The following is a 12,554-nucleotide window of genomic DNA, read 5'->3' on the forward strand; positions in this document are numbered from 1 at the left end:
TAAAGGGACTCATTTCCATAACTCTGCTTGATTTGCATACATGTTCACAGCTTTAAGCTCTCTGTTAACCATTGTTTTTATTTCATAATGTCAGCCTTTGTTAGATGATTGTCATCAGACTGTAACTTTGTAAATGTTTCTTATAACTAATCACCTTCCATCTCTTTATCTTGCAGGTTGGCTGCGTTTGCAGCCAGGAGAGGAGAGGGGAAGATGCCTTCTCCATCTTTTACCCTCGATGCTCAGCTGAGATTTCATGACAAATGGCTGAAAATAGACCTCCAGGTACGTGTTCATCACAGAGGGAATCATATGGAAATAACTGCTTTATCAGATGAGAAGTGGAGGTGTGAAAATCTGCAACGTTTGACAGTATTTTTCATCTTTTCTTCAGTTGAAAGATCGCATGTTTTCATCTTTTTAAGTCGTCTATTGCTCAGTTTATTTTAGAAGCTGTGTTGTTTCTAAATAGCTGTCAGTCTGACTGCGTTGCACCATGTTGGGGACATAGAAAGTGGATGCATCTTACACTGTATATCATAAACATCCAAAATTCAATTTTTTTAGCAACTAACCTGACACACCTGATCATTTCAGACTGATCTGCTGTATCAGGATGCTTTCACAGATGATTATTGTTTTTCCTGTAATGTGTAAAGAGGTGAAGCCAATAATAATACAGTCATTTAGGGGAAAAGGTATTTAAAAGAAAATATCTGTGTTGTGGAAACAAACCCATGTTGGTTGTAATTATGAGGTCTTTTATCAGTATATGATGGATTAAGAGAGGATGAGTTACAACACTACCGGTCCACCGTCTCATTTCACTGAACAGACCGTCTGCTCTGGACTGAGAACATGTTGGAGCTCTGAAATGAGGAGTAAACTTGTGAACCGGTGTCATGTTTTCCCGTCGTCGGAGCCCTCCGCCGCGCTGAAAGCTCCAGTGTTGTGTGTCCGGGCCGGTGTCATCTGTGAGCGAACATGTTTTTGACATTTTTAAGACATTGGATCCTTGTAAGCAAGAGTTGGCTTTCCACTTGTGAGTGTTTCTTAATAAAGCAGAGCATGAATGGTGCATCAGCTGGGACAATGACACAGATCTTTACAGCTGATGGGTCCTTTGATCAGTCGGACCTCGGTGATGACGAAGCAGCTGTTTTGTTCTTTCATTTATATTTGATATTTGTTTGTTGGTGTTAGATGTCTTAGCTGGGTTATGAAGACTGCACAACAGTTTTACCCCCACAAGTGAAACCGGGGAAGGATTTGTGTTAACTCCAGATGTTTAAAGTCCTCTATGCAGAGTTTTGTTCTGTGTATGTGGCGCCTCGAGAAAAATGTGAAAACCTCTTTCTCAAACTTTTCATAAAAGTGCTGATTACGTTACCGTAGTAAACAGAGGAGAAACTTGTTTTAGCTGTCTGTCTATCCTGAGCTTTATATGTCGGACAGACTTTATCAGAACAAAGAGCAAAAAGACCATTTGTTGGAGCCAAACAGTGGAGAGGACGCTGCATGTTGCTGGTGAGTGTTGGGCTTTATCGCTGTACGCATCGTCTCAGACGGATCGTCCTGTTTGCTCTACGGCTGTAAGGTTGAGTGATGACAAACTCATGCATACAGAGTGTGAAGGCATAACCCTCTGGTTGGTGCTCATGGTGAAAAAACAAATGTATAATATCCCAAATAGCTCATAAAATCATACATACTGCAATAGCACCTCCATTCTGCTCTTTTAATTCCATTGCATTGTTGTTGTGTTTTTATGTTCATATACGTACTTTTGTATATATATTTATATTTATACTTGTATATATAATTTAAATGTTTATGCCTCCCTTATCCTACTTTGTTGTCCTTGTTTTCTGTTTTTTTATTTGTCTATTTCTATGTATGTAAGATGAGAGCGACGGAAAATCGAAGTCAAATTCCTTGTATTTGTACGCATACTTGGCATATAAAGCTGATTCTGATTCTGAAAAAGCAAAGAGGCGATGATAATCTATCATACAACAGCTGTTCTAGTCCTGTGAGCTGTTTCCTGCCAGAAGAAACATCTCAAAGAGGAATAAAAGACAGGCAAAAAAGATATGTGGTTATTTAAAAATATGATAATGAGAGGAACACATTTAGAAGTGACAAAACATCACAAGAACAAGCTAAGCTAACCGGTCTACACTGGTATTATAATGTGTGATCAGCCTGTCTGTGTAAACTTAAGCAACACATGAAGGTGTGAATACAAACCGATCAAACTGAAGTTGATTCTATGAATGTGCCGTTCTGACTTTTCTGTTCCTCTCTGTTTTCCTCAGCGAGCCTTCTCTCCAGAGGGACTGAGCGAGATGTGGAATGAAATGGTGAAAGATGAGGAGATAACATTCAACGGAGAAGAATCCGCTCACCCGGGTACGAGTTCACAGCATCCATTCACTCTGTAGTTACACACATCTGTCTGAGGTTGTCATTTTAACCTTGCTGATGGAGCTGAAGGTTAACGTCAGAATGTCTTTTGATCATCTCAGAGGATTGCACCGACTGCTTTGGACCTCAGAAGAAAGATGAGCCCAACGACAAAGAGAAGAAGGAGGAGGAGGAGACGTCAACATCTGTCCACCACTCCATCATCGAGACCTGGGACTGGGGCCGGCAGCCAGGTGAGAGGGCTACCTGGACGGGGTTCAGATGAGACGTTTTGGCTGACTACTACTACTACTACTACTACTACTACTACTACTATTACTACTACTACTACTACTACTACTATTACTACTACTACTACTACTACTATTACTACTACTACTACTACTACTACTACTACTACTACTACTACTACTACTACTACTACTACTACTACTACTACTACTACTACTACTACTACTACTACTACTACTACTACTACTACTACTACTACTACTACTACTACTACTACTACTATTACTACTACTACTACTACTACTACTACTATTACTATACTACTACTATTACTACTACTACTACTACTACTTACTACTATTACTACTACTACTACTACTACTACTACTACTACTACTACTACTACTACTACTACTACTACTACTACTACTACTACTACTACTACTACTACTACTACTACTACTACTACTACTACTACTACTACTACTACTACTACTACTACTACTACTACTATTACTATTACTACTATTACTATTACTACTACTATTACTACTACTACTACTACTACTACTACTACTACTACTACTATGATGCTTAGGGACGGGTATTGTTAGGATTTTAGTGATACTAGGACTCTTATTGATTCTGCTTATTGGTTCTTTTTGATTATTTTGTGAGAAAAAAAGACATTAATTAAGAAAAGAATCAACATTTCTTTAATATTCTTGTACGTAAACAAATGTTCTTTCTTGAGCAGCAATACAAGAAGTTCCAAAATCTTTAAAATCCATTCCCAGCTAATCAATGATCTCAGTGATGATCTTTGATTGATGATCCTGTTCTTCTGATCAGACTAACGTTACCTGCAGTGGACGAGGATGGACGGCTGATCTCCAAACAGTAGAACACTGATCATTACTGCAGACTGATGTTCTGCTTGTCGTCCAGATGTTGAGATAAACTGCTGCTGTTTCCTCCTCAACTAGTGAGGCTTTTATTGAGTTTGAGACAACGAGGGTTCTCAGAGTCTACTGGAGGAACATGTAGAACCACTTTGGATCTTTGTGTTTGTGTGAAGACAAAGAGACAGAGAGAGGTTTGAGACGAGGACATCTCACTCCAGAACATCTAGAGTACCGATGGCAGAACCGTTAACTCCGGACTGCATCAATACTCTGTGTTTTACTCATTTAGACCTGGTTCCTGTTTAGAACCAGGTTTCGGGGGGGCATCCCTAGCGATGCTGCTCCGCTCTCTTGTTGTGACTCCTGCTATTTTACGCTTCTCTGCTTCCAAGTAGGGTAATTAATAGCACGCCGACCGCAGACGGTTTCACAACACCTAAATGTCGACTAGATACCATGATACTGACCATTTCAACACATGGCCACCCTCTCTGTATATCGGTCTCACTCCGTCAGGCCCTGCTGATGGCTGCAGGTTTTATTCTGGCACGTGAGATGTGGAAACTCTGAAATGACAAGCAGCCGTCTGCAGGTCTGAAGTGGTTATTTTTACCCCTTGGAGTGTAATCTTGGTAGGTGTTATGATGTGGTCAATCCAAAAGGGTAGCGTCTCTCACCCAGGCTGTGTTTACTGGGGGGACTGGAGGGGGACTGGGTGGGACTGGGTGGGACAGTGTCATGGTGGTGGGAGATAAGCTTTGGCTGGTGGGGGAGGAGGGGGAGGATCTACATGCAGAGTGAATACAGGGTTTACTAGTGTGTCTGTGTGAGGTTCTCCTCCACAGTCAGTGTTTCACTACAGCAGATGTTTGTAGAAAACCAAAGAAATTCTTGGTCGACTGAAACCCTGAAATTTCATCTCGACTTTTGGGGGGAGCATCATATCTGCGCAATATAATAGCCCATGATTACCGAAAATATATACTGATATCAGCACAAGAAGGCAATTAAACACAAAAGGCAATTCAGGGAAAATTATCTTTATTAAACACGACACCAATGGGCCTCATATCCTGAGCAATAAAATTGACAATTCCTTCTGTGATATCATGTTTGCGTTTGGATGATAGAGGAGGCTTAACATCCAGCGTGGTCTGGGTGTATCGGAGGGATCCTTCAGTTATAAAACGAATAAACGATTATTAGACTAAAATATTGAAATATGTTTAATATGATATTAATAGGCTATAATATTGAAATATTACCGTTTTTAGATGATACGCCATGTTTGTAGTCGAGCTGTGATATGCAAACTGTTGTTTGCAAATTTTACATTCGACTTTTTTCCCGCCATCTATTTTGGAAAAATTCTGCCACACTGCCGATGTCTTTGACATGGATGGTAGAGGAGGACTCAATGAAACTTAAATGAAACGCTCAAAATAAAAATAAATATTCAGCAATTAAACCACCGGACGTTGAATAACATGGACCTTCTTCAGTCTACCTGTCTCTAGTGGGTTGGGCTAATCCAAAATAGTGAAAACAAGGGGGTGTTCTCTGAAGACAGGCTGTTTTCTGTGAAACAGGGCTCTGAAAACACCCCCATTAGCACTTGGTACTTTCCTCCTGATGACGACTTTATGAAATTAACACGGCAAAAAATCGACAATCAGAATTTTGGTCGACCCAGAACGATCGACCAATAAGTCGACCAGTCGACTAGGACTTTACAGCCCTACCTCTCAGAACACAGGAGTGTTGGGCTTCAACACCTAAAAGAATCAAAAGTTTCCTGGAAATAAGTCATTCAGTGTGAAAAAGCTGAAAAAACGACTAAAGAAATTTAGTCCACTATGTCAATAAGTCGACTTATGAATGGTTTTGGTCTAAGAGGGAGCAGCTCTACGGGGAACAGAAGTTATATTGATCTATGCTCTCTACAAAGACACCAGACTCCATTCACAAAAACATCGATTCTACCTCTCAGAACCCAGGAGTCACTGTTTTTGTGAATGGAGTGAGTCATAGATAACAGCTTCAGTTCTCCGTCATAAAGGTAAAGAGGTGAAAATATTCTAAATACAGCCTTCACTTAAACGGATATTTATTCTTTGAGGTTTGCCTTTATCTGGTTGCTGTCTTATGTATTCAGACCTCATACAACCACACAGTTAAACAGCGTACTTCCTGCTTTTCCATCGAGTGGTCAGATATCTGGAACATGTTGATCTCTGCAGTTTGAGCTCAGACGTATTGTTTTTAAATCTGAACGTTGCAGTGACAGATGAGCTCTGACTCTCAGCGGTGGATTCTCTTTTACCTCTTTTTTTAGGTGATATAGTTCTCTTGCGCATGTTACTTCTCAGCCATGTGTAGTGATGTATAATACACAGTTATACTGGGATACATATCTGCTGTGACAGCTGAGCACAGCTGACTGCAGTGTGGTTCATACGTCCTCGGGCCAGTCTGGCTTACATGAAGCTTAAGTGGATTTCTGATCTGCTATTTTGGCTCCTCTCGTGTTTCCTGCAGCGCTGCATCACAGACACGTAAATAAAGCACTTTGTCTTGAGCCGGACCAGAACAAAGGACTGGTTGTAATAATGGTTCTGAATATGGTTGTGTGGCCGGTGGGGGAAATATTGGATGTGATGAATTTTCTAAATGAGAGGCTGAAGTGTCATGGGACCCTTTTTGTTGTAACACCATGCTGTTTGTGTAATGAAGAGCGTTTCATCACTTATTGCAGTGTGTTACCTTCAGACATAAATGTGGGTTATTTATTATAAATATATAAACATAAGCTTACATAAAATACCTTATAAATCCCGGGTGCATCATCTAAACTTGAAAGTTAAATATTAAAACTTGAAGACGGCTCTAATAATTTATTTGTAGAATAAAAAAGTTAGTCTTTAACATTTATTTAATCAACTAATTTGTCAGTGCTGCCTCCCTCTGTGTGCAGCAAACTGTTTTTTATATGCTGTTTAAAATGTAGTATTTTAAGGCTAAATGCCAACAAATACAGATTAAAGTAGAATATTTAGTCAGATTAAAACATGTTGTGAATTCTACAAATGATTATATCTTTCTTTTTTAATAATTGTTTACTTTGTACTTAACAACACTCTGGAGTTATTGGAAATGTTATAATGCTTCAAATATTATAATACCAATTATATCAATTTAGCCAGATCGTTGAAGAAATATCGACTTCAAACACAACTTGCAAAACAATAAAGCTTTGCAGCATTCAAAGGTTGATGTAGAAATCAAATGTCAGCGCTAGAGTGAAGCTTCCAACTATTAGATGCAGCCCTAATACATTTAAAACTCATACTCAGCTGTCTCACCATAAAAAGAAATGGCATGCGATGGTTACTTTATATGTATTTTGAACAATTGTTCTCATTTTTCTCTAAAAATAAAGATTATTTTCTGTGAGAAGTATTCATGGGTGATAAATAAGTTCCATTATGTTTGTGATGATTCAGTTGTCTTTGCCCCGTCCTTGTGTGTTCATAGATGAGACCGAGTTGAAGGACTGTCTCTTGGTTCTGGTTGACGACCAGCAGAGGCTCTCGGCTCAGATGGCGAAGAGCACGCTGTCGGCCCAACGGCTCCGCCAGCGCCTGGTCATCCTGGAGCGCTACCTCATCTCTCTGAGCCACAGCATGATGGAGGAGAAGTACAAGGTCCGCTGGAAGGGCCCGCCCAGCCCTCCACTGCCTGCTGCTGACAACAAGAGGTAAAGGGAAGGAGATGGAGGTTGTAGAGGGCTGTCAGTGTGTGAGCATGTGGTTTGTGCTGTGACCACTGGTGATCCAGGTGTCCAGAGTCTCTCACCTGGTGGTAATGAGAACATAAATGAGCTGGTGTCTTATTCTAGTGGGTGATACTATACAGAATCTTTATTGCTCCAACACAACACAAATGCTGTGTGAGTGCACAGAGTTGCTGCTACACCCGAATCAGAAGTGTTTGATTTGGATTTGTCCGCCCAAACTCTGTTCTGCCGAGTGAAGCCGATGCGGAAGTATTTTAAAACTTGCATTCTACTCTACGTTCGTCCTCCTCAGTCCAAATATGGTCACTTCCTGTTCATTGGTTGTGAAAAACAACTGTAAAAATTAGGACCGTAAAACAAGATGGTGACGTCAAAATCACTAAACTTGAGGCTTCAAAACATCAGTCCATAAACAATGGGTGACGTCACCATGACTACGGCCACTTCTTATAAACAGTAACCATGCTGTGTCACCAACCTATTAGGGCTGAACTATTTTAAATAAATATCCAATTGTGATTATTTTGATAATGAAATTGTGACATGACTATGTAATTATATTTTTTTTACATTATTCTAATTTTCATTGAAAAAACCTTCTTATTTGTAGTAATCTGTACGTGACAGAGATATGTTGTCGAGTCTGTAGAATACGATGTGTAGACCAGGACGTCTTTTCAGCGCCAAAGTATTTTATTTTAAATGCTATTTTTTAACACAAATTTTGCACTTAACAAAGGTGCTTAATCCAAAGCAGTCGGCCATTACATTTATATTAATTGTTCAGCCCTACAACAGATTATTTGAGTCAGGAAGCCTTGTTGTAATTTATGAAAGCTGATAAACAAATGATTTTGTTAAACTGTAGATAAACCAGTACAGTTTGTTCTTGGTATTATTCATGCTTTACTTTTTTAGTTAAACCCTACAGCTCAGTGTGTGAATGCGCACAGTGTTTTCCTCTCAGAGGCCTCTTAAACACACACACACACACACACACACACACACACACACACACACACACACACACACACACACACACACACACACGCTTCCCGTGTTAATCTCTGTGTGTGTTTGTTGTTGTTTTTCAGCCCTCGTCCGGCCAGTAAAGGTGTTGACGGTCTGGCCAGAGTCGGCTCCAGGGCCGCCCTCTCCTTTGCCTTTGCTTTCCTGCGTCGAGCCTGGAGGTCAGGTAGGAATGTGGCAGTGAAGACGTCTTGTTCCTCGCTGGTGGTGCTGATAGCCGGACAGCTGTTCATGAATGTGATGCATCATGTGACACGCTGCTCCGAGTAAACAACCAGACATGTTTCTCAATGCTGCATTTTTAGCCTCAGCTTGTGGTGTCGGCTGGACTGAAGCGTTTTATGGCTACTGCTTTAAGATAATAATTAACATCAGTATCAGCTTTATTGGCAATATGTGACACACACAAGGAATTTGACTCCTTTCTTTCCGTTGCTCTCAACGTACATACACACAAATAGACAAATAAACAAAAAAAAGACAACAAAGAAGAACAAATGTAAGCATCAACATTTAACAACTATTTACAATATAAATATATATACAAAAGTATAAATATGAACATAAAACACACCAACAATTATAATGGAATGGAGATAATTGTGCAATGATGCTTGAATAAATATGGAAAGATTATCACAGGATACTTTATTTATAGAATATATGGATATGTATATCATTTAGGAAATATAGGTAAAGGATTATTGCACACGCATTGTTTCTGACACTGAACTATGACGTTTAGGTTCATGTAGCTCTGAATCTTATCTCTGAAATGGATAAAAAGTCCCCATTACAGGAAAATGTATTAGACGAGGCGAAGCAGGTTTATTTCTACAGCACATTACAGCAACAAGGCAATTCAAAGTGTTTTATATAAACATAGAAAACATGGAGACAAAGTGCAAAAACAACACCTCATAAAAGGACATTTAAATACAATTAAAACAGTCATGAATGAGCCATGTAAATCAAATAAAAACAAGCTCAAATAGAATAAGACAGGCATAAAATACAAGAATAAATGTTCAAATAAGAAATGATTTAAGCTGCAAACAGAAAAGTCTTCAGTCCTAATTTAAAAGAAGTGAGAGTTTGTTCCAGATAAATGTAGAATAGAAACTTATCAATCAACGATCACTCTATGTGCCACAGAGGAGTTTAATATATTTTCATAGTAGGCTGTAGTTTTCTTTTTTTTTCTGTGTTGAATTAATTTTAAATGAATCCTCCTTCAAGTGTGTAAACATATTTCAATACAATGCAGTCCAATAAAACAACACCACAGACTGTGACCTAAAAAATATGAGAGTTGAATTATATTTTACAAGTAATATAGCATAAATAACCTGTTTATCTCAGTGTTAATCGATCACACAGTGTGATTGTATCTGAATTAAGGTGACAGCGTTTGTTTAAACGGCCTCCGTTGTTAGCTTGTTCAGTAGAGATGCTGTTTCTGTTCAGTGAGCTGATGAGAGGAGGAGAGCAGCAGCTCCTCAGGGACTGGGAGGGAATAAAGAGCCTTCCTGTAACATGAGACACACACACACACACACACACACACACACACACACACACACACACACACACACACACACACACACACACACACAGGACACACAGTTAAGCCTCCCATCCTCGGTGTGTCGGTATTCCTGGAACACTGTTTTCTTTCACCTGCTGAATGAACACATGTTCGAGTCCGTACTAATACACCTGAATACCGATATCACATGACTATTCACGTACACTGGCCATGCAGAAGAAGGTGTAAACTCTCTTTAAAAATGAAGATCTTCCTCTATATTCTCCAAACACTCACTCAAACGGACAAATTTAGTGGAAAAAAAGAAGTCTTAGTGTTCAGAGTTAATTACAAGGCTGCAGGTGTTTAACTAGATTATGGATCAATTCATTTGGTCAACACACGTCTCACTCGTTTTGCCTTCACGCTTTGTAGCTTGGAAGCTTCATATTTTCGTTAACCCTGTGTGGAGTAATGTAGCCAGTGTGTCGTATATAAAACAGAGGATCTTTGTGTTTTCCAGGAGACGATGCAGACCTCTGCAGCGAGCTGCTCCAGGAGTCTCTGGACGCGCTGCGAGCCCTCCCAGAAGCCACGCTGTTCGACGAAGGAACCGTCTCATCAGTGTGGCTGGAAGTTGTCGAGAGAGCCACAAAGTTCCTCAGGTTTGTTTCTCTTTTATCTGTCGCTAGTTCTCTATGTTGTGAGACATGTTTGTGATTCTCATGTCTTGCCTTCTGTGGGACCAGTGACGTACACGGAACCGCCAGCACCAAAGGCAACATTCCTCTCCAGGACCAGCACCTGGCCTTAGCCATCCTGCTGGAGCTGGCTGTGCAGAGAGGGACTCTCAGGTAACCAGACATCTTTATACCGGCTGATATCCTGCTGCAGATGAAACCACCACCTCTCCGCTCACGTTGTGTCTTTGTGTGTCTTTGTGTGTCGTCTCCAGTCAGCTGCTGTCTGCTGTTCTGCTGCTGCTGCGTCTGTGGGAAAGCGGCACCAGAGAGATGGACAACGAGCGCTCCACCCAGGGAACCAGCGCCCCTCTGCTGCCCCTCCTCCAACGCTTCCACAACATCCACAGCAGCAAGGAGGAGCCGCTTCCTGAGGAGGAGGCTGAGGTGAGAATCTCCCCTCTGGGACTGGTTAGTTAAGTTAGACATAGTGGCGTAACGGACCGATGCATACTCATCCTCCCCATGGTTCTTCACACGTATGAACCGTGGATTAATTCCACAGTCTATCATTAACCATCACAGTGTAAATAAAGTTTTACTGACGATCGTTATCCTCCAACATGCTCCACTTATTAGAAACCAAATTAATATGATGGATGGAACAAATTGAAGATGGGACGATAAGAGTCTTGCTCTTGTGTTGCTTGTGAACGCCCGTCTTAAAGCGCCCCCCATTCTATTCCTGTAGCTTCTCCAAGCTAACGAGCACTTCTGCTGTTGATTGGTTTTCAGATCCTCACGGCCCAGATGAGTCCCAACGAGAGCTTCCTGCGCTACCTGACCTTACCTCAGGACAACGACCTGGCTATCGACCTTCGGCAAACAGCCGTGGTGATCATGGCTCACCTGGACCGCTTGGCTTCTCCCTGCAGCCCTCCACACTGCAACTCCCCCACATCACACAAGGTGACCACGCTCTTTATCACAAATAGAAATACACATGCTCTTCACCATGGTACGAACACCATGATTTTTATATAAAATGTTCCTCTTAGTTTATAACCAAACCTCTCTGTCTGAGAACTTTTTTTGTATGTTGCCAGGATCTTATTATTATTAATGCCAGGCTAAAGCATCCCCTGCTTTATGGTCTGTTTGACTCTAAATGGAGCATCATTTACTAAATGAACATCATGCTGTATTGAAGAAGACTTGAAACTAGAGATTGAGACCATAAACTCATGTTTACAATGTTTACTGAGGGAATAAATCAAGAGAGAAGTAGAGTCATTTTCTCATAGACTTCTATACAACCAGAGGAGTCGCCCCCTGGTGGACAGCAGAGAGAATGCAGCTTTAAGACATGAAGCTTTGGCTCAGGTTGCCGCCTGATCGCTAACCATTTTTGTGTTTCAGGGAACGTTGCAGGAGGTGATTGCTTGGGGTCTGTTGGGCTGGAAGCTTTACGCCAACGTTAACGGGCCGATTCACTGTAAAGGCCTGTCGACTCTCGGAGTCGCACAGATTGTCTGTTCAGAAAAAGGTTTCCTCATCCTGTCCAGCAGCGGTGCCGTTTACACCCAAAACTACAAGAGCACAACCCTGGTCAGTTCTGTTACACAGGTGGTTTATGTTTATTAACGTACCCGCTCTAATGAGCTAGACGTATTCAGAAAATCAAAAAGCTGATGCTTTCATCTGCTGCAGATTGAGTCTCTGATTCGTGTTGTTTTAGGCTCCGATGCTGATTCACGGTCTGAGCTCCAGAAAGGTCGTGAAGCTCGCAGCTCATCCCGACGGGCAGCACTACTTGGCCCTGTCGTCCAACGGGGAGGTGTTCTCGTGGGGCTGCGGTGACGGAGGACGCCTCGGACATGGAGACACCACGTAAGAAAATAGATTTAAAAAAACAGCTGATGTTTGATTTACATAAGAGTCTCCTTACTTAGATACTT

General features: G+C 41.0%; 1 protein-coding gene across 1 annotated transcript in view; it reads left to right on the top strand.

Annotated features, from left to right (window-relative positions):
* Nucleotides 1-12,554, top strand: part of herc2 (HECT and RLD domain containing E3 ubiquitin protein ligase 2) — a 66,019-nt gene that overhangs the window by 2,149 nt on the left and 51,316 nt on the right. The window contains exons 2-12 of the mRNA XM_054603521.1: nt 177-285; nt 2,319-2,412; nt 2,529-2,660; nt 7,098-7,320; nt 8,454-8,554; nt 10,440-10,581; nt 10,666-10,770; nt 10,872-11,043; nt 11,392-11,565; nt 12,016-12,204; nt 12,335-12,486. Coding sequence (XP_054459496.1) covers nt 214-285; nt 2,319-2,412; nt 2,529-2,660; nt 7,098-7,320; nt 8,454-8,554; nt 10,440-10,581; nt 10,666-10,770; nt 10,872-11,043; nt 11,392-11,565; nt 12,016-12,204; nt 12,335-12,486 — 1,556 coding nt within the window. The 5' untranslated portion in view covers nt 177-213. The remainder of the gene's footprint in view (nt 1-176; nt 286-2,318; nt 2,413-2,528; nt 2,661-7,097; nt 7,321-8,453; nt 8,555-10,439; nt 10,582-10,665; nt 10,771-10,871; nt 11,044-11,391; nt 11,566-12,015; nt 12,205-12,334; nt 12,487-12,554) is intronic.

Source organism: Anoplopoma fimbria, chromosome 8 (assembly GCF_027596085.1).
Source record: "Anoplopoma fimbria isolate UVic2021 breed Golden Eagle Sablefish chromosome 8, Afim_UVic_2022, whole genome shotgun sequence".
Lineage (NCBI taxonomy): Eukaryota > Metazoa > Chordata > Actinopteri > Perciformes > Anoplopomatidae > Anoplopoma > Anoplopoma fimbria.